At 45.4% G+C, this 21,162-nt stretch overlaps 1 protein-coding gene across 2 annotated transcripts in view; it reads left to right on the forward strand.

The window, feature by feature from the left end:
* The window catches only part of LOC138582003 (SUN domain-containing protein 2-like), a 126,549-nt gene that overhangs the window by 45,366 nt on the left and 60,021 nt on the right, over window positions 1-21,162 (forward strand). For both annotated transcript variants that reach the window (XM_069652895.1, XM_069652896.1), the window contains exon 9: window positions 19,789-19,913. In XM_069652895.1, the coding sequence (XP_069508996.1) occupies window positions 19,789-19,913 (125 nt within the window). The remainder of the gene's footprint in view (window positions 1-19,788; window positions 19,914-21,162) is intronic.

Consider the following 21,162-nt stretch of genomic DNA (forward strand, 5'->3'; position numbering starts at 1 on the left):
AGATTCTGGTGGTTGGGCCTTTGAATACCCACTCTTTCTGGCATTCAGATTTCTGGCTAGATTCCCTGGGATCCTGCCCAGCTCCTAGTCCATCTGCAAAGACTTTAGAGGTTGAGCTTTTACCTTCTGGCTCATAAGAAGCACAGATTGCATCAGTCTGCAATTCGTTTCTTTCCCAAAAACCTTTAAGGAAGGTGCTCTCTTTTATCCCCCTGCAGTTCCGCTCGACTGTAGTTACTGTCACTATCATGGGCTCTTTGGACTACTGCAATGGTTCTATTTTAAGAAGCGGGATTTTTTAGTTCAATTGCTCCAGATTCGTCAAAACTCTGCAGCACGTCTGGCTCTAAATGCCCCTTGGCTGGCGTCTGTTTCCTCTCTGTTGGCAAAGCTTCACTGGTTGCGGTGAAGAGCCGTACAAAATTCAAAATACTTTGCATGGAACATCGTGCCTTTTAGTTCTCTGTGCCCGTCTTTCTTCAGTCTAAACTCACACGCTATGTTCCTTTGCGATACTTGCACTCGGCCTCTTTAAATTTGTTGAAGGTTCTGAGATTTTTGTAAAGCAGGAGGGTGCGCGTTCTTAGTGTTAGCCCCTCTGTTGTGGAACTCTGGTACAGGCCATCAGATGTAACTAGAGCAGGTCTTCCAATAGAAGCATATGGGTGGAAATGGACTTGGGATCAGTTGGCTAGAGAACTCAGAAATCCCTGTTTGTTTTTCTTTTTGCTAACCAAAGTAGTACCCTAGTGCCCTTACTGGATTGTTGGTGTCCTGACTTATTTTTTATCAACAATAAAACTATCTTCAATTTCTCAATGAAGACTGCAACTGCTTTTGTGATGTGCTTCTCTAAGTGACCCATTAAGCTACCATTTTGGTGCTGAGTGGGTCCCTGCATCCAGAAAAGTGTGTCCGAGTGTACTATGGACTTTTAACTTGGTTGCACTGTGGTGTAGCCTTTTTTTGGCACTGATAGCCACTTAATCACTGACATTGACACACATGGCTACCAAATGTTTTTTAGGGCCCGTGACGTGGCCATTTTCTATTTTGCTCTTTTTGTGTTTTGACAGCAGCAACAGCCATTGTGGTCATTCTTCCTATAGGTGCTCTGACTAAGATCTCACAAGGCTACTTTGTGTGATAGGGATCTGGTTTAGCCTGGATGAGGGTCTACCAAACACCTGCATTCCATTCTTGTGCATTCGTGCAAAAGTGGGGCTTGGTTGGAGTCCCCCAATTGGGTGACTGACAAAACTTTGAATGGTGCATAGCTGTTGATGTGAAAGCAGGGGTCATCCGCAGTCCTGTGAGTGTGCATGTATGCGTGTGTGTTCGCGTGAGTGTGTGTGTGTGATGTTATCGTGACATTGCTCGAGAATCTTGCTGGTGAAAGAGTGCTTCTGACTTCTGAGCTCACAAGCGCTGCATCTTTTCCATCCAGAGGAATCCTGCGTATTTATTTATTTTATAAAGCACACTTACTCCGGCAAGGGAATCGTGGCGCTATCAGAGACAGATAAGGCAGAAGAAACCCAGAGGGAGGAACTAAAATAGAAAAGTCTTCAATGCGCGACGGAAGAGGAGGTGATCCTGTGTAGCATGCAAGGTCAAAGGAAGGCAATTCCAGAGCCGGGCAGACGCCACCGAAAAGGAACAGCCCCAGGTCCTGCAGCGCTGAAAACGAGGAATCTGAATACGAAGTAGAGAGGCCGAATGGAGAAGATGAGATGGAACGTAGGGAGAGAAGTTAGCCCATAGGTATTCTGGATCAGTGCCGTAAAATGCACGATGCACAATGCATAATGCCTTGAATTCAACACGCTTCACTACAGGAGGCTAGCGTATTGATGCAAGATTTGGAGAAGGCGATGCCTGAAAAGGAGCACCAGAAGCCACTCTAGCAGTCGTGTTCCGTAGAACCTGCAGGCGGTGGAAAAGATAGAGCGGCTGGGCCAAATACAGGGAATTACAGTAGTCGCGCGATCCAGAAACCATAGAAGACACACCCACAGAGTGAAGATTCGCCGGTAAAAAAGGAAGACCGTTGTGCAGGACTTTAAGTTTAAAATCAACGGACTGACAGAGCTAACCTGTGCTTCAGACTCTTTCTCCCTCTGGACTGGTGCAAATAGTTGGACACTCTGGCCCTGAAGACTTTGGTAGCTCCTGTGCCATGTACTCTCCTGTGACGGACCCACAGGTGCGTGCTGGAAACCAAACTGCATTTCTACTGCTGTTCAAAGTGGCGGCTCCATTATGGGATGACTTGCACTGGACCACCACCTCTGTCCTTCTTAGAGAGACCGTCATTTGCCCAGTCCTGCAGTCTTTTCTGTTGACCAGAGCATCCTCTGACCTGTTTGAAAGGGTCAGCGTTGTGCTTCCTCGCTAATGCTGTCATGGCCAACTCTTGCAGGTCCTCCAACATGTTGGACAGTGTTTTCCTTGCCCAGCCGTCCAATGAGACTCTGCTTCAGGAAATGGTAACGTGACCAAAACGAAAATTGACATCGGAACCGACCTCTGAATCCATTACTCCTGGGTTCCCTTGACCTCTTCCTGCAGCCAGTTCCATATCCTGGGGGTCTTCTGACTTCCATCCTGTTGAGGTTTGTGTCTTCTGTGCCTGGGGCTGTGCCTGCAGCCCTTTTTCCCGGGACCCTTTACAATGTCCTCAGCAGTGCTTGGCTCTAACACCCCAAACATCCTCTCAAGTCCCTCTGGCCATCACGCCTGTGTCTGCATCTCCTCTGGCGCCATCTGCCATCGTCGTGGGCCTGAAGGTTCCCTTCTCTGCAGCTCCTCCCAGACTCTGGTAACTTGTACTTTTCTTTCACTGTAACTGGGAGCTGGTTATTGACTTTATTCCATTAACTTCTATGGACAAACTTTTCTAAACGCACTAAACTTGTCTATAAGTATCCCAAAGGTGTACACACGTGTGAACGTGATTTGAAGGTCTGAAAATTGTGGTTTAGAGTTTTAAACAGCAGTTTACTTTTTTTCTATGACTCCTGTTTAGCTGTGTTTGTGGATGTTCTTATTTTCATGTATTTTGTTATTATACCTTGTAAGCTGAACAGTACAAGGTTAAAGGGATTAAGTGTATACATTGTGTAGTCCCAATGCGTAAGGATTGATGCGTAAAGATATAAAAGGACTGGCTCAGCGTAACTGGGGGAACAGAGGTCTAAGGGTGAGGATTGGGTGAGAGTAGACTGGGAGGCAAGCCTATGAAATCACTGGGCAGGGAAGGGGAAGTCGTCATCATGGGCCTCTATCCAATATACTTGAAGTGTATTCCAACATTCAGAACGCATACAGTTCCTCAAGGTTTGACCAGGTGAGGGTGTGCCTTTCCTGGGTCTCCTGCTAGATAGAAGTCCCCTTTTCAAGGGCAGCCCGTTTGTCAAGGCCCACCAACCATGTGTCTATCGGTGGCCTGGCCCACTCCTTCCATACTCTGAGAATTACTCTTTTCGTGCATGTAAGCGCCTTGAACAGTCACAGCATTTTTTTGCTGCTGAAACTGACCACCAGGATGGGGCCACGGCGTATAGGATGACCTAATATCAGAGCGACTACTGCAGTAGTCTACTACGACAGTAGCAAACCTTATGGACCCCTGGGCTCTTGCTAAACCAGCAACAAGCTTTGTCTTTTATTCTTAACTTCACATGTTGATCTGTGTCCAATAAGCACTCAGCTGTGCTTTGCGTCTGTGGAGCACTTCTTAATGTTGCATAAGACATTTTCACACGCTCTGTCCGAGAGCTGTCCAATAAGCACTTGGCTGTGCTTTGCGTCTGTGGTGCACTTCTTAATGTTGCATAGGACATTTTCACACGCTCTGCCCGAGAGCTGTCCAATAAGCACTCAGCTGTGCTTTGCGTCTGTAGAGCACTTCTTAATGATGCATAGGACATTTTTACACGCTCTGCCCGAGAGCTGTCCAATAAGCACTCGGCTATGCTTTGCGTCTGTAGAGCACTTCTTAATGTTGCATAAGACATTTTCACACGCTCCGCCCGAGAGCTGTCCAATAAGCACTCGGCTGTGCTTTGCGTCTGTAGAGCACTTCTTAATGTTGCATAGGACATTTTCACACGCTCCGCCCGAGAGCTGTCCAATAAGCACTCGGCTGTGCTTTGCGTCTGTAGAGCACTTCTTAATGTTGCATAGGACATTTTCACACGCTCCGCCCGAGAGCTGTCCAATAAGCACTCGGCTGTGCTTTGCGTCTGTGGAGCACTTCTTAATGTTGCATAAGACATTTTCACACGCTCCGCCCGAGAGCTGTCCAATAAGCACTCGGCTGTGCTTTGCGTCTGTGGTGCACTTCTTAATGTTGCATAGGAATTTTTCACAAGCTCTGCCCGAGAGCTCATTTGTTAGTTGCAATTCCTATTTTTGCCATACAGGGTCTAACTCCTCCTTACACTGCGAGGCTACTGCTTTTTACGCGTCAGCCATTTTCCATCCCTCCTTTGCTGTTCTCTCCGTCATTTCCTGGGCTGTGTTTGTGGTCGTCAGTCGTCCTGGATCTATACTATTTCTTGATCTCCTAGAACCCTTTATTTTGAATTGCAGCTGCTCCATAGCTCTCCCGAATCTCATGCCAGGATCACAAGACTTCATTGTTTATGAGATCCTTTAATCGGCTTGGACCGCATGCCAGGGAATGATCTGTCGTGTCCTTGCTTGGTTGAGGCTTATCTCCAGATTTTGGAGAAGGAGAGCATCAGTATGAAGAGAGGGCTCCTCGCTGAGCCTCTTAAAATGTGTGCATTTTGCCTTGGTGAAGTCTGATGGTTCGCGATTCCCTGCCACAGATGTCTCTAGCGTCTCCAAGTCTACGCTTCTGACCCTCAGCTCGACTGTGGCAGCACGGCTGCTTCTTTATAGAGTTGTAGGTATGGAAGGTTGAACCCTTCCTTTTCCATTGGTAGGCACTTGTTGGACAGTCCTATGTGATGCCATTGTTTGGCATCCAGCAGGGTCTCCTTCTGCAGCCTCGACGGCCTTTTCCAATAGAGGTTTGGGATCCAGAAAGACAGCGCTCCGAGCTTATGTAGAATCTTTGGGATGTCAACCATTTTAAAGCAATTCACCGGTAAAGCTTTTTTGAAGCAGACTGTCAGTGTCCCGGGTGAGAGGTCCTAGGTCAGCCTTTTTACAATGTTATTCACTTCCCTCAGGAAGACTATCCCGAAGTCATTCAATAATTTCAGATACCAGAGCATCGACCACTTCTCGACGTGTGCACTGAAGAAATTCCTCGAAAGCGGGAGTACTTCAATACACTACACTTCACTACACTACACTACACTACACTGCACTGCATTGACTTTGTAACCCGAAATCTTCCCGACTTTGCTGACTGGTAGAGAACAGTGCTGTGAGTGTTGTATTTATATGGGAGGCAAACCACAGGATATCGTCCGCAAAAGGGGATACTATGCTCTGCTGACTGCTCACGTCCACGGCTATTAAGTCTGCATTCCGTCTGCGTAAAGACTATATTTTCAGTGATATACTGTGTGGACCTTACTTTATTGTGTAGAGCAGGGGCCCACATGGATCCTAAAAGCGATCCCGGTACCCACCAGAGGCATTTCGGCAATATATATCGACCCTAAAATGGGAACCAATTGAGAAGTCATCTTCTGCTTCAGCAGGGCCAGCCAAGCCTCACCCCCAAAGTGAAGCCTGTCCACATGTGCACACCTGGCTCAGAGTGTGCAGGCATTTTACTGAGTGAGTGTTGGCAGTAATTACATGAGCACCACGCCCAGTGTGAATTCTCTGCTCAAAATATCTGCATGCTTGCATCACTAACACAGTTAAATATACAAATCCATAGCCATTGTTGTGTTCTCAAAATGCTTTTATGCAAAGCAGCCAGAGCCTGTTGTGCTATTTATCCCCATACCTTTTCCCATAGGAGAGTTAAAGAAGGAGGGGTATTTTGTCACTGGTTGAATTGTTTATTTACTGAGAGAGAAAATGTTCATTTATAAACTGAACATTATTTACAAACTGTGTCAGAGAAATGTGTTTACAATATACAGACTGCAAACTGGACAATCCAAGACCATGCTGAGCGGCCCAAAAGACACTTTTGTAGCAGGCCTAAAGAACTGTTAAAAATCTCTCTAGTCCTGCAGGTGGAGTGCCCTAATTTATAGCCTCATCCTTGGCAAAATGTGCTCTCGATGGGATGTGTGACCAAAGAATTTACCAATGCTTTCTGTTAAATGGTGCATACTCATATAAGCACACTTCACGTTTGGTGCAATGCTGCCATCCATAGGCCAGGCACATATAGTGAAGCATTTTATTTGCCAGTTCAAACATCTCTGTAAATCTCTGTATTTACTACAAACAAATTTTGTTTGCAGTAAATATCAAATAACAGTTTCAAACATCTCTGTATTCTCCAGCAAAGCCGAACACAATGCAGTTGTACTAGACCATCATAACATCTCCTTGCCTTTGTGAGTGAGTGAGGAGATTGTGCAAGTCCTTGATTGCATTGTCTTGTGATTTATTGTGTGAATGATGATTGTTTGTTGAGGGGTTGCTGGGTGGCTAATCTATGGGTGTGCATGATGCTTCCATGTGTTTGGTGCAAGGGGCTGCATCATGAAAGTTATTAGTGATTACAATGCTGACTTATTGTGTTTGTAAACATAAAATGAGATCAAGAAATCTGGTATAGATTGTGGTTACAGCTTCATCAATGTGATTTACGGTGGCATTTCTGGTATACATTCTGATTGCCAGGCATAGATTGTGGCCACAGCTTCACAAACGTAATTTACAGTGACGCTACTAGCATAGATTGTGTTCACAGATTCATAAAACTGATTCACAGTTATCATAATGGCATGAATTGTGGCTGCAAAATCAAAAGTAATGCTGACATACAGATAAAGCTTCATGAAAGGACTTACAGCTCCAATGCTAGCATACGTCGAGGGCAAAGCTGCATAAAATGATTTACATGGAGATACTGATGTTTTTTCTCTGGATCGTGACTAGAAGCCAAGGCATATAGTGGATCAGTGCATAAGGTGTGGTGGAGACCCATGTGCAAGGGAAGCTGGAGCACGCCCCATCCTGATTCCCTGCATTCCTGTTTTTTGCTGCACAAGGGAGAAGCTAAAAGATTGAACCGTGGGAAATCCAGAACAGCTCGCCACCCCTGGAATGCCTCGGCTAGCGGAGAGAGAGAGAGCTCTTGTGGAGATGGAAACAACTTAGAGAGAGCTGATATTGGACACACATATTCAACAAGAGTTGGTGCTCTGACTGCATAAGTGAAAATGTTAGTTAGGTGTGCTTTGGTGACTCATAGTGTAGAGCGGTTCCCAAGTATCTGAACCATGCACAATTATAATGGCCTGGTCCTTAAAGTCTTTATCGCAAATACTTTGGAAGAGCATCATCTGCCTTCATACCACGGAATCTCAGAGACAGATACTCTGGTGCCACATAAGGTTTACATTAGGGATAGAAGTGAGTCCAACTACCCATGCACTAGGATTTTAGACGTTGTCTCCTGTATTACGTAGGTTCTTGTCATAAAACAGGGTATTCAAAGCTTTTTGATAAGCACCAGGTTAAGGGATGAAGGGGTAAAAACTGCCGGAATAGCCCTGGTCCTGAAGCTTTAGATGAGGGCCTGGAAGCTCGAGCTTATCCATGGTCTGGACCAGAGTCATCTTCTTTCAGGAGACCCTTGGATGTGCTCCTCCTCTGATAAGACTATGTGCTTCGCCCTCCTCAGCAGCTGGGGTTAGCGACCATGAATGGCATAACCCCGCCAACAACATCTCATGCTAGGGCATTAGTCTGGTCAGCAGACAGCCTGACAAACCAGAGCAGGCATCATCTGCAGAGATCAAATCTATGTTTGTGTGCATGCCTTCAGGGAAAGGACCCTGCCATGAAATCCTAACACTTGATGTGTTCATCCCGCTCCTTTGGGGTTCCATCTACTTCAAGATCCCCAGCCCAGAACAGTGGCATCTGACTTAATTAACACAGCTCTAGTAAACTCAACAATTGATTTGCAGTTCCAGGGCTACATGTGCTGTAGTCAACAATGTAGTTCACCTGTCGCCGTCACTGACATGCAAATCCTATCCCAGTAACCACAACATTGGTGATTTGCTGCAGTACAAAAGACTTTTGATATAAAGCAAATGATGCACTGAATTCCTTGAACTCTCATCGCTAAAGCCACTGATTGCTTGACTTGCCAAGGAGGGGTGGGAAGAAAGGCCAAAGAAACTCTATTTTTGGTTGGCGCAAATTAATTTCAGATAATTTGGATGTGTCTCATGAATAGAAATGGTAATATCGGCATCCATTAGATCTAACCCTGACATCCAATCCTTTGGAATGTCGGGGTCTTTCGGGAGATCCATACCCTCCATTTTGAAATGGTTGTGTTATGCAAAATTTATAAAAACTCACAAGCTGTTAACTGGTAAAGCATCTCCAGTGTCTTTGTCACCAGAAAAAGGATGTTTACAAAACCCGGTGTATTCGGGATAATGGGAGAAGCAGCTCACTCGCCCTTCAAATGCTCCACGGCTTGATGAACCACCCCTTGTTTCTTCTGCCAACAGAACCGTAGTGGCCAGCACTTGCTGCAACAGTGTTTTGTAAAATATGATTTGAATCCCCTGCACTATCTGGAAAGCCTAAGGATCGAGGGTAATTTTGGGCAGTAAATAGAAAACGAAAGTAGTCTGCCCCCTATTGTTCCCTGAAAAGACCTATTTGATATCTTAGCCTTTAAAAACCTTAATCGTTACGTCTGGCTCAACAAAGGTCTTGAACTGCCTGGCCAAAGTGTTTGTTCGCCCAGGTTTCTGGATTTGTGTATGTACACAACCTTGGTATGAGGTCCTTAGTCTGAACAGTGAAGGCAGGCAACCTATTCCTTTCCTGGAATATCACGAGCCCTGCCATCAAACATTCTTTTCATAGATTCTTTTGCCTTGTCTGCTGAGGCGTGAAGGCCAATGTACATGTTCCGGTCCGTTAAAAGATTTTTCACCAAAGAGCATGGAACCTACGTCCCTGTTACTCTTTTAATGATAATTCCACTAACATTAAATCCAGTGCCGATAGAATCCCTTTCCTGTGTGCTGCAGCAGGTGAGATACTGGCAACGTTGAGAAAACGTGTTGCCCGCTAGATTCACTTTGAAATGGGCATTGGGTCTTCAGATACTCTTATAAGTGTCACTGCCTCTGGAATTCCAACTATTCCTTAAAGGCCCAGAAATAACCAACATGTTGTCTTGACATGATGTGAGGACTCTGTTCAGAGCCTTTTGCAGTTGTTGCCAGATTAAGACATTTAGACATAAAAGTAACATGTTTCTAACTTCAATGTCACACGGTCACTTTAAAAACATTACAAGACCTTAGACACTCTACCTGTCCTTCTCTCAAGTCTTCCTTAGTCTCATAACCTGGTCATAACCTGGTACTGTGATACATGTGAGGAAGGCAACCATCCCCAGAACCTGGACTGGAAAACTTCAGGTGGATCAAATAGAGGGCATTCCTGAGAATCTCACAACACTTTTCAGACTGTGGTTGTTTCATTAGAAGACATTTTAGGGTTCAGAGTTCATCAGCTTTTGTGTGACCATCCCATTCATGACCCTAAGCCCACTCCCTAATGCTGTCCTGCAGCCAGAAACGATATCTCCCAATATGCCGCCTACTGAGCTATGCAGATGTTTTGCGATTGAGTCTACACTTCCAAAGGGTGTCCAGAACGTCTTCCCATCAAATAACTGGCTCTATAAAAAGGAAGGACTGCACATTGAGCTTTCATTGAGCTGGATAATGGTCTGCTCAAACAGAGCTTATCCCCAGCAGAATTGCAAGTTGGGCCCTTTCCAGCAGTTCAATTGTGACCTTTGATTTCTTATCAAAGTAATTCTGGGATTGTGTACGTTTTATTCTCGTTTAGTAAAGCTACTTGGGGTGATGTTCTCTTTGGAAGCCTGAATAGAAAATGGTCTTCCCGAGGCTGGATGCTACATTTTAATCGCTTCCCACTGGTGGCTGCATTCCAAGCAATTTAGTTATTCGGTACAGTAACACATTTGCCTTTTTTTTCACTGTACATTGATGGCGTAAATTGATTCCATGCTTAACCTTCAAAACGCTTGTGGTCCCTTTAGATCTGCTGGCTGATTGTCCCTTGGGGACTTGGACTATAATAAAAGAAACACTAAAAGTACCAGATTGCAAATTAGCACCTGCGATGGGGCGACCAACCAATCAAATTGCTCAGAACTCTGGCTTGGTCCAGCAATAAGGCTGTATTCCAAGTAAGCTTTTGGCTGCTCAACCGCTCTTCCCCACTCTTCCCCCTCACTCAGCGCCCACCAGCATCTAAAATCAAAAATAAAGTGCGTTTTACTCTTATCTGCCACCCCCTTTGATCTGTACCCTACTCCAGGCTGACACATTGCTGTGGAACTAAAAATGTGGCTCTTCAGAGAGATCCCTCTGCTGTGTCCTTGGCAGCCATCTTGCCAGTAGTTTTTCTGTAAAGAAATGCATTGCCCTATCGCTGCCAGCCATTTCTTCACAGAAAGAACGAACAATTAGCACAACAGACGTTAGGTGCAATGGCAAAAAAACTGGAATGGCAATTTATTTTTTATTTTTTTATTTTTGACATTTATAAAGCGCACCATAACCCTGCGGTATGAAGGCACTGTGACTTAATACGGTTGCGGTACAGTTACATTTAGTGCAATAATTACAATATATAAAGAGGATTGTTGGATAAGTATAAGGTGCCAGCCGCATCTTACACGGAGGCAGCTACATATAAATGCATAATCAAATCAGTAGGCAAATACATGGTGCCAGCCACATGTTGCATGGCGGCAGCTACACACAGATGCGAGGTCAGAATCGTGCCATGGTGCCAGGCACAGAATACAAGGAGGCGAGCTACACATTAATGTATGGTTAATATCTGCATGGAATAGTAAAGTGCCAGCCCCATGTTACACGGTGGTAGGTACATACTAATAGAATGGTTCAGATCAACGGTAGTAATAGGGTGACAGTTTCTAGTTAAGGGCTGCAGCTACACACAGTTACGAGGACAGTATGATAGGGGGAAACACCACGCCACACAGGCGACCAACTGGGGGGATTGGGGGAGCACACAGGGGACCAACGGGGAGGTGGGGGGAATACACAGGCACACAGGTGACCAACGGTGGGGAGCACAAAGGCACACAGGCGACCTTCTCGTGAGGCAGCTTCATACTGGTTGGTAACATCCCAGTGCCCTTATAATAGGCTCTCCTATCACACGGGTGCGTAAATTATCATGGAGGCCTGCTACTCCCAGCAATGTTCCCTAATTAAAAACAAGGAACAACTGAAATATTCACACCTGACAAGAGATTAGGTAGATGATGTTTTTTTTATCATTATCCAACTCTGTGGTACTCTCCAGGATCAGTGTCAGGTATACCTGGTGAACTAAAGAACTGCAACACTCTTGTGTTATTGCTGCTCAGGGTCCCGGTGAGGCATGCACACTGCTCTTCTGTACTTAATGGGTTGCATTCCTATCTGTACCAATCGCTCGAGCTTGCGGAGTTCCGATCGCCCCTACCCCTTTCACCAATTAGTGGGGCAGCGGGTGGGGGCTGGTGTCGGTGGGAAGCCTTGCACACCTCATAGCCATGCTGCAGAGAGTAGGGCCGCTTCCTGAAGCTGAGTCTAGGGGTGGTGCATAACTGCCTAACCTCCAGAATTTTTCCAGAGACTCTGGAATTTTAGCCATTTCTCCGGGTCTCCGGAAAAGACCCTGCAATCTCAGGAATGTTGTTGTTCTTTCCGGGTCCCGTCATTATCTCCACCCGATTGGCTGCCGCCGGCAGCCAATCGTGTGGAGAAGTGTGTGGGACCCGGAAACGGCGTGAAATGTTCGTGCCCACTGCCTGCACGACTGTAAGAGGCCACTGCTGGCAGCCAGCATTCACTGACTTTTTCTTTCCTTTGCCTCAATGCGACCACCGACCGCTGTAATAATACTACTTTCAATCCATGTCATTGGATTGAAAGCAGCATTATTTCGGCCGCGGCTCCGCCTACTTACTATAGCATGGAATGAATGATTTTCAGTGCTATAGTAAGCAAAATGAAGGCGGCGCCGCCGTAATAATCTCCCTTGTCTCTTCATATTCTCGTCATGCCTGGTGTATAACATTGCCCATATTGTTCACCATTATTAGTCGTCTAGGCAAAATGCCTCTAACGTGGACTAAAGTATAATACTAGCAATACACACCAGCGAGATCACAAGACGTCTGCTTACTGTATATTACTAGCCATGCTCGATGCACCAGCTAAAGTATTTGACAGAATTGTTGGCTGAAATTTGACAGGTGGGTGGGGCATGTGGGTGGAGCCATGTGCAAAAGGGCGGAGTCTCATGCGGCTATGGGCGGGGCATACATCTCAGGAATTTTGATTTTCAAATGTAGGCAGGTATGGGGTGGTGTCTGTGTCGATACCCATTGATACAGTGCAACACGTCTTCTCTTATTTCACAGCTACTCTCAGTTATGACGTAGGACGACCCTGGTAACAAGCATAGGGGACATTGTCGGGCCCTTGCAGCAGTCCCCACAAGCCTTGAGAATAATCTAGGTGATTAGCAAGTAGAGGAGATAGAAATGCGACGCTATTGTATTTCTTCTCTGTTTTCTCCTCCTATGTAGAAGCTCGATCGCCAGGCTGGTGTTTACTACCGCCTATGTACCAGTCTCTCACTCTATAATGTCTCTTTTAAGCAAGTTGTAGATGTTTAGATGGGAATACCACTTTGAGTTTAAGTACACGGGAATCGTCATTCCATTGCACACATGAGAACCATAACGTCCTCCGAGCTTTTATCTTAATTTTAGGAAACATTTGCAGCGCATACATCCTAACAGATGTATGCTATAGGCAGTCAGCTGTGCCTTATTTAAATAATAGCCTAAATTAGAGGTGTTAGTAAACACCGTGTTACCACAAAGTCCAGACCTTTTACAGTCCTTATTAGATCAACATAAGAGCGACAGGAAAAGGTAATCCGTTCAAATTGCATTTCAGATGCAGTCCAAGAGCGCCCTGCCACTCTCCAGGTCCTTGCTCCAAGAAGGCAATTTTTGTTTTGCCACAGAAAATAAATCAGTGCCACTGCTCTGTTGCCAGTGGGCATGAATGCCTGATGGAGCTTAGGTCCGCTTTTGAAAAATAATTCACTGTGAAAAGGTTATTTTTGCAGTGCAAAGTCACTTTGAGAACCGTGCAATACATTCGGGCCCTAAGTATTTAGTCTAAAGATAATTAGCTAGCCAGTCCCGTCTGTAATTGACCTTGACAACATGGTATATATACCCTTGTTGCTCTGCATGTGCATTTGTAAAACGTTTTTGATGTGCATGTGCAGTGTTAGGAACGTTTGGCATATATGCTGCGACACATGGTGTTGTGCGCATGCTCGCCTCTTGCATGGATCTTCATGTACTTTGAGTTCCCGCCTGCCCGTTGAGTTCCATGTGTGGTAATTTATGGCTGCTTGCTCTGGGTCACATGTGTGTATGTTTCTGTAAGGTGGATGTCAGTTTCCGCTCTCCTGCTTTTCTGATGATTGGAGGATGCCACTACTCCGCAGCGTGTTCTCCTACCAACAACGGGTGGCTGTGGGTGTTGGTGTGCATGGGTTCTCCCACACAGGTGTGCGGAATTCCTTTGGGATGACATACTCCATCTTTCCTAACTGCTTTTCCTGATATCGCGTGGGCCAACGTTGAGGCTCCACCCATCACCACAGTCCAGCCATTCGCAAATACTCACACACTGCATACACACATTGCAAATAAACTGAGCTTTTACTGAGGGCAGTAAACAGAAATTTCTTGCTTGAGTATTGAGCTGCAGTCAAGTGAAAGGCCAAAATCTTAACTGCACATGGAATGGTATAGATGTCCCCTGTCATAAGTGTTTGGGTGGGGCTAAGGGTTGGTGGTGGCTGTGGTGGCTGTCTTTCTACACTCTTTTTTGTTCTTCCACATCCTCCTGGCTTTTTCCCACATACATACACTCGTTTGGATTCTGATGCTTGGTCCATCCCTCTCCCCCAAACAATAATGCATTCCTTTCTTTCATTCTCTTCCTTCGCGCAGTGTGTGCGTGTGTGTGTGTGCGTGTGTGCATGCAGAGAGAGATTTACTGTGAGCAGAATGCTGTGGCTTCCCCAAGCCAACTGTTGTTTGCTGCCCATGAAGTGCTGCTGCCTCCTCAGGTGGTTTCCTTTTTATATTACATGTGTGACTAATGTTCACATGCTGTTGCATTGTCAAGTGTTACAAGGTGCTGCAGTTGCAGTCTCTTTGTAGGCCTGCGTATGAATTAGGCGAGGGCGTGGAAGCCCCTCTACTGAAAACAAACATAGGTCAAATACCATGTTTTAAGGAATGTCTCCCACTCAGCAGGGTCTACAACCACGTTCACTGTAACCTTCACAGAGGAGAAATCGCCATATGCATATCCGTCTGGTCCCACCCACTTATGCAGTCCAGTGCTAAAATGCTAGGCAATTCTCCTCTGGACAAGAGTACCAGCAGCAACCCCAGACACGTGTTTCACCTGGTTGGGCCTCCTCAGTGAGGTGAAGCTGAGCCTCCCTAAGGCAGAGTGAGTGTGTATGAATCCCACAGCTGCCAGTTCTTTTTCTCTGATATTTGAAATTTCAGAAATTAACGGATAAGGGAGCCCAGAGACATCACACGAAGGAGAATGAGGTTTGCAGAGGATGGCTTGCAGGGGTTGAGAAGCTGGCAAAGGAGAGCACGTGTTTTGATCTCTGGCAGATCCGTAATGGTGCCACTGCGACATTGTCAGAATAGCCAAATGAGATCATTCATTGAGTATGGCTAACACCTTAGTGATTCTGTTCTACCTCTGTTTTACTGCTGCCTTCACTCCTCCCTGTTTTCTTTATCAATCTTCTCTCTTTCTCCCCCCTTTGTTTAGGCCTGGCTAGAGAGAACCTTAACTCTCTGCCAGTGCTCTTGAAGATACATATTAGAGGGAGCTGTTGCCAATCAGCTACTAAGTGATGCAGAACGAGTGAATTAACCTAGCATCTATTACAGTTGCAGCCATTTTGTTGGAGACAGTAGAACTGTCTAAGGTACAGTGTTAGGATAGAAGACTTAAACAGTGGCTCACAGTGAGTGTCCTATAACATTCTATTTTTCTCGATGGTTAGCTAGTCCCTATCCAGGGCCTCCATTGTGATGTCCCTCTGTGCATGTGTCCCAACGGTGACCTGTAGTCAGTTTGCCTGAGCCACTTCCCCTGCTGAGCTCCGTGTGCCATTCACTGGCTGATGGCAAATGTTTGTAATCCTGAGAAGGCTGCAAAGCCATTTGGTGAACAGGGAACACACACTTAATACCTACAGGTCCCCATTACCATCAACAGCTGCAGAACATTCAAAATGCAGCCATACGCATCATCGTTCAGATGAAAAGATCAGAGCCCACGACCACAGCTAGGAAAAAGTTACACTGTGACAGCTAGAATTCGGTTTAAGTTGTTAGCCACATGCCATAAGTGTATTTTTGGTAACGCCCCAGCATACCTGAAGGATAAGGTTAAACTCTATCAACCTAAGAATAACCTTTGTTCAGCTAAAGGCGTCCTATTGGAATCTCATCGGGTAATTAGAACCCGAGGCCTTGGACGCTCGTTCCATGTTCAAGGGGCCAAGGCTTGGTACGCCTTGCCCCTACAACTATGGAAAATGGAGAATCATCTCACCCTTTGGTAAAAAACTGAAACGATTCTCTTCAATTAGCAAACTATCTAAATTCACCTTCCTCATCACTCTATCTCTCGGCACCTGGATGCCTACGGGCTTTGGCACGGTATAAGCTCAATAACATAAAAACATAACATAGCATGATCACAGTTTAGAAGTCCCGTGCAATTGGTAAGCATGGAAACAGGTGTTTCCCTAATATATGGGCATGACCTTTGTGATTTTCATGATTGGGAGTTATTGATTTGAAGTTTTTAAGGCGGATAGGTTTTAGAAGGCGTCTTGCACAGCTTTGAGGGGATATGAGGCCAGAATGTCTTTGCAAGAAGTTAAGCTAGAACTTCTCATGAAAATGTTTCAATAGGTATTTCCTTTCGGACCTTTTAAACTACGTAATGATGTAATGCTCCGAGCACACGACCTTTGCCTGCCCATCCCAGAGTAGTGTGGCCATAGCCTCTCTTTACTGTACCCGAGGCATGGCCAAGGGCTTGCTGCCCCTGCTGCAGGTGGGCACTGGCATCCAATGCGTTAGGAATGTTTGTGCTAGAGTCTGACTATTACTTAAACGGCCAAGCTGGTAGTTTTGTGTTTGTCAGTGTACGTGCAATGATCTCTAGCCAGTAGAGGGCAGAGGTGGAGGCCTCAGAATATCTGGTTGCAAACTTCACCTGCTCCAGTGCAGGCTGGCCCCTGTGATGTAAGAATTTGGAAGGCCATCATTTTAAGAAGGAGGCTTACATATGGCTACTTGTAAAGTTATTTAAAAAAATGTTTTTAAGAAAGGCATCTTATGCCGGATCTTTGTTAATGAACATTATGTAAAGGCAGGGTTTTACGGGTAATATTTTAACCTCATCAGAATTGCCTGTGGATTGCTGAGGGCTTAGACAGTCACAGCCGTCCTGCATTTTGTCCTCGCTGCATCTAGCATTGATGACGAGGGTGTTCCTTCTGCATCAAGGCCTTCAAGGGGAACTTTCTTAAAGTCCGAGGTTTTGATGGCGTCTTTTGTCAAGGCAGAACATCTTACATTGGAGATTTTGCAGCTGAGGATTTTTGACAGGTGTTTTTTATGGTGACGCTTTGTTATCTGGATATTTTAAGGTGTAGATTTGTATGGCAGAGGTGTAATTGTGGGAGAATTTGTAAGGTTTGGGATGTTAAGCCACATGATTGCTGAGGTTTAGGCTTTTCACAGTGGGCTTAATGGCAGTTTTTCTAAATCAGAAGTTTAAGGGAGGGGGTATATGGATGGGTTTTTTAATGTTGAACAACATAAGGTAAGGATTTGAAGGTAAACGTTTAGAAGGTGCTTACTTTAAGGAGGAATATTTTAAAGATGATTAAGGGAGTGCTAGAAATGTCTCTCGTTTAGTCGGCAATTGGCATTGACTTTTACGACTACATGTCAGTTTCATGGCTCTGTCAATGATACATGTCAACGGTCTTCGGAACAGTCATTTCATGTTCATTTCTGTGCGTGAGGTGACTTTCTCTGGCACCCCCTTTCATGAACTTTGCCAGAAGTCCGGATAATACATGTGAAAGGGGCAAACTTGTGTTGCAAGAGTGCCAATTTTAGAGGCCAGAGATGCCAGTTGTTAACTAAATGCACAACATGAATAGTGTGAAAGCATATTGTTTGATGTCGCTAATGTACTCAAACAATCTTGAGAAAGTGTGAAGTTTGAGGCTCTTCCAATTGTGATCTTGCATAGAAATTTAAAAAAAAAAAAACTGGTACAGGGAACTTTTTAGTAAACTCACTCTTGACCTCCGCGACTGAAAATCCATAAGCCAAACTTGGCAGTGTCGCAATGGTGCGTGCAGGGAAACGGAGACGCTGAGTTCCCCCACTCCGTTAGTAAAAAGTGAGAAAAGAACTGCACACATCCATGTTACTGCGCCACGGTTTGATTTCAATAACCAGAGTTAGTTCATGTGTAAAAGTTATCAATTTATTTTTTAGTTTGCATTATTAACGTCACCTTGAACCGCATACTTATTTCTGTCGCTAACTCATTGTAACCATTAACTCAGCGGCAAAGGATGGCGAGGCTTAAATCCGAACCTGAATACACGATTTTAAAATGCGTGCACATCCATTTAGGCATACGCATACTGTCTGTGAATTGATATACGCCCGGGCCCTTAGTGACTAGGCCACAGGGATTTCTCAGGGGGTGCTAATCTCATTCACAAAAATGGTACAATAACATAGAATTTTCATTTCTATTCTCAGACGAGTCTGATGGGACTCATTCCTCAACTACGTTAATGTATAGCTGAAAATTCAGCCGATGGGTAAGCAGGAATTGGCCACACAGGCTTTACCAATTATATAACTAATGTACACCGAATAATCAGCTAATGGTCTTTCCCCTCTCCTCTTTTTCTCCCTCTCCATGAATTTTTTCCTCAATCTTTATTTACATTTCTAGGACACCTGACGGCTGGATGGTATGATTTAACCCTTCCTCAAAAACGTAACTCTTGCTATGTCGTATTTTACCATCATGTAATGTACTGGGATGTTATCTGATCTACCTAAACTGCATGGTTCTATGTCTAAAAATAGTTTTTCTATTTTTTCTATTTATTTTTATGTCCACTTTCTTCTTTGGCTAACTCATATGGCAATAATATGATTTGTGTGACCCAATTGGGGGCTTCTTTCCCATCTTGTTTTTGATGTTTTTTGGTTAACACTTCAATGTTAATTTTGTTTTCGTGCTTTATATATGGTTTTTATTTTATTATGTTTTTTATTTTATTTTGTTTTCACTATCTCCACATTTTGTGAAATTTGATAAAGAAACATTGCCCTGATCTGAGGAAGGCACATGGTTTGTGCCGAAACACGTGTTATCGCAAAGGGCTATCAATAAATTGATAACTTTTACACATGAACTAACTCTGGTTATTGAAATCAAACCGTGGCGCAGTAACATGGATGTGTGCAGTTCTTTTCTTGCATAGAAATTAATAAACTGTCTCATTGGTGTGTGTAAAAACAAACCGAGTGTGCCAATAGGCGACTCATTAAGTGGAACCGATATTTCCCAATGCTGCCTGCAGTGTGGGGGACATTTTTTAGACGTGAGATATTCAGGCAAGCCACACCTATTGCGGGGGAATATGCAGCACTCTTAACCTGACAAGTCAGGCACGATTGGCTTACTCAGCTGCCCAAGATCACACGTGGTATCCCATGGCTGGAAGGGGCTCCTGGGACTCTGGGTTTGATTGGACAAGGTACTATATGTGGAGCGGAGCTGCATCTTACTTCAAACATTCCTAATTCACTAGGCAGAGTTTATGGACATGCAGCCCCGTGCATGAAATGTTTACACACCGCTATGCCTTATGTGTGCTGAACCGCACTCCATTCACAAATGGTAGGACGTGGCTTTATAGCCTGGTCAGAAGTGAACAGTTTGACATGTTGCACCCTGCCTCAAGGTAAACGCTCCTAGGGCAGAGGTTTCTGAGTAAGAGTTTTTTTAAAGTGAGTTTTGTTTGAGAGGAGATTTTTTTCCGAAGTGTATTCTCAAGGAGGGATTTTTAGGTCAGTGGTTTAAAAGGCTCCGTTCTTCAAGGGAATTGAGAAAGATTTTTTTAAAGAGCTAGGTTTTTAACAGTCGTTTGAATGGGGAGTCATTTTAAAGGGGGGCATTGAGGGCACTCTTTAAAATTGTCATTTCCTAAGAGGTTGATTTTTAAAATAAGGTTTTTTGAGTAGAAGCTTCATTAAAGTGCATGTTTTGGGGGTAAAGGTGTAAAGGTAGAGTTCTCAAGGTTTAAAGGGCATACTTTTGCAGATGAACGTTTGCAGAAAGATGATGTTATTTACTGGCTAGTCACACCGTTTCTTGGACTTTGTTTCATCCATAGGAGCCCGAGTTGTTCTCTCGCTATCCTCGGCGGCCTACGTGGCGCACCTGAGCTGGAGCGAATGGCTGCTCCACTTCCTCAGAGGCCTGCACGAGGCGGACGCACACCATCGCCGGATGCAGGAGGTAGGCGGGAGCGACGGCAATTGGTCGCCGGGGCTGAACCCACACGTGAATGGGCACTGGAGAGGTGGCAGCATGTGCCGTGCAGCTCGAGCCAATAATCACTGCCTCATGGCCAGCTGCCCGCGCATCCGCCAGCAGGCATTCCTAGCCAATGCTTCTGTCGGATGCCATATAATGCCAAGCACATAGAGGACTAGAGCAGGCCTAGTGTAGACGCTCTGATTGGTTTAGTCCTGTGATGTTCCTGGTGACAGGGGGCATCACTTCCGGCCGTGGCGCCTAAAACACGGGGCGGAAGGGCAAATGCCCCCTTTGTTCTATCTTAAGCAAGGGGGCAGGGACCTTTCTGCCCCTATCCCAAACATATCCCACCCATATGGACTATGCCCAGCCAGTGGGATTGGCACCCATACGAAGTCCTCACTGAGTCACTAACTGATATATTTTGAGCTTTATTACTGTCAGAATGCTGTAGATGGTTGGCAACAGTAATGTGGGGCACATTCCCAATGAGAGTACTGAAAGAAAGGCACATGCTGCTTTAGGAGGAACATATTGAGGCACTATGCCCGGAGGTGGCAGGCCGGCCCTGTAAGTAACGGCCGCCGCCCAATTTAAGGGCGCGAGCGCAGCAATGGTTCATTAACGAGAGTAGCAGTGCCGTTACCAACACAGTCAACTCGCCACCGAAGCGCATATCGCCATTAGCACCCTTGTAGCTCCCTACACGGGTTCTGTTGGTGTCCTTTTAAATAAAAAGAATGAAAAAGGAAAGTTACCTTTACAGCGGGGCCGTGCAGTGCTGGTGCGCAGGAAGTCTTTTTTGAATATTGATGATGGTGACGTCATCAACATTGAAAACGCAATTCCTGCTGCACACCAGCACTGCGCAGCACCAGCCCTGCTGTAAAGGTAAGTTCTGTTTTTGCAACTAAAAAAAAAGAGACCATTAGCATCTTGTAGAAAACTGCATGCAGGGCTTTAAGTGGGCCGGGGCCTGCAGGGTCTGGGCCCCGGCAGGCTCCGAAATTTCGTTTTGAGGCGGGGCCCTGCCAGGGCCCACTAATCTCCCCTAGCAGCCACGGCCACTACACGAAAAGGCTTTAATCAAGTGATGCCCGTGGCGCCACCATTATGGAGAAAACGTGAGGCCGCTGGAAGCAGAGGCCTTGCTTTCTAAATACTGAAGCTCCCACAGATTCGCTGGAGTTTCGGTCTTTAGGAAAAAGGCATCAGCTTCCAGTGGCCT

This window comes from Ambystoma mexicanum, chromosome 3q (genome assembly GCF_040938575.1).
Source record: "Ambystoma mexicanum isolate Mex_15411 chromosome 3q, UKY_AmexF1_1, whole genome shotgun sequence".
NCBI lineage: Eukaryota > Metazoa > Chordata > Amphibia > Caudata > Ambystomatidae > Ambystoma > Ambystoma mexicanum.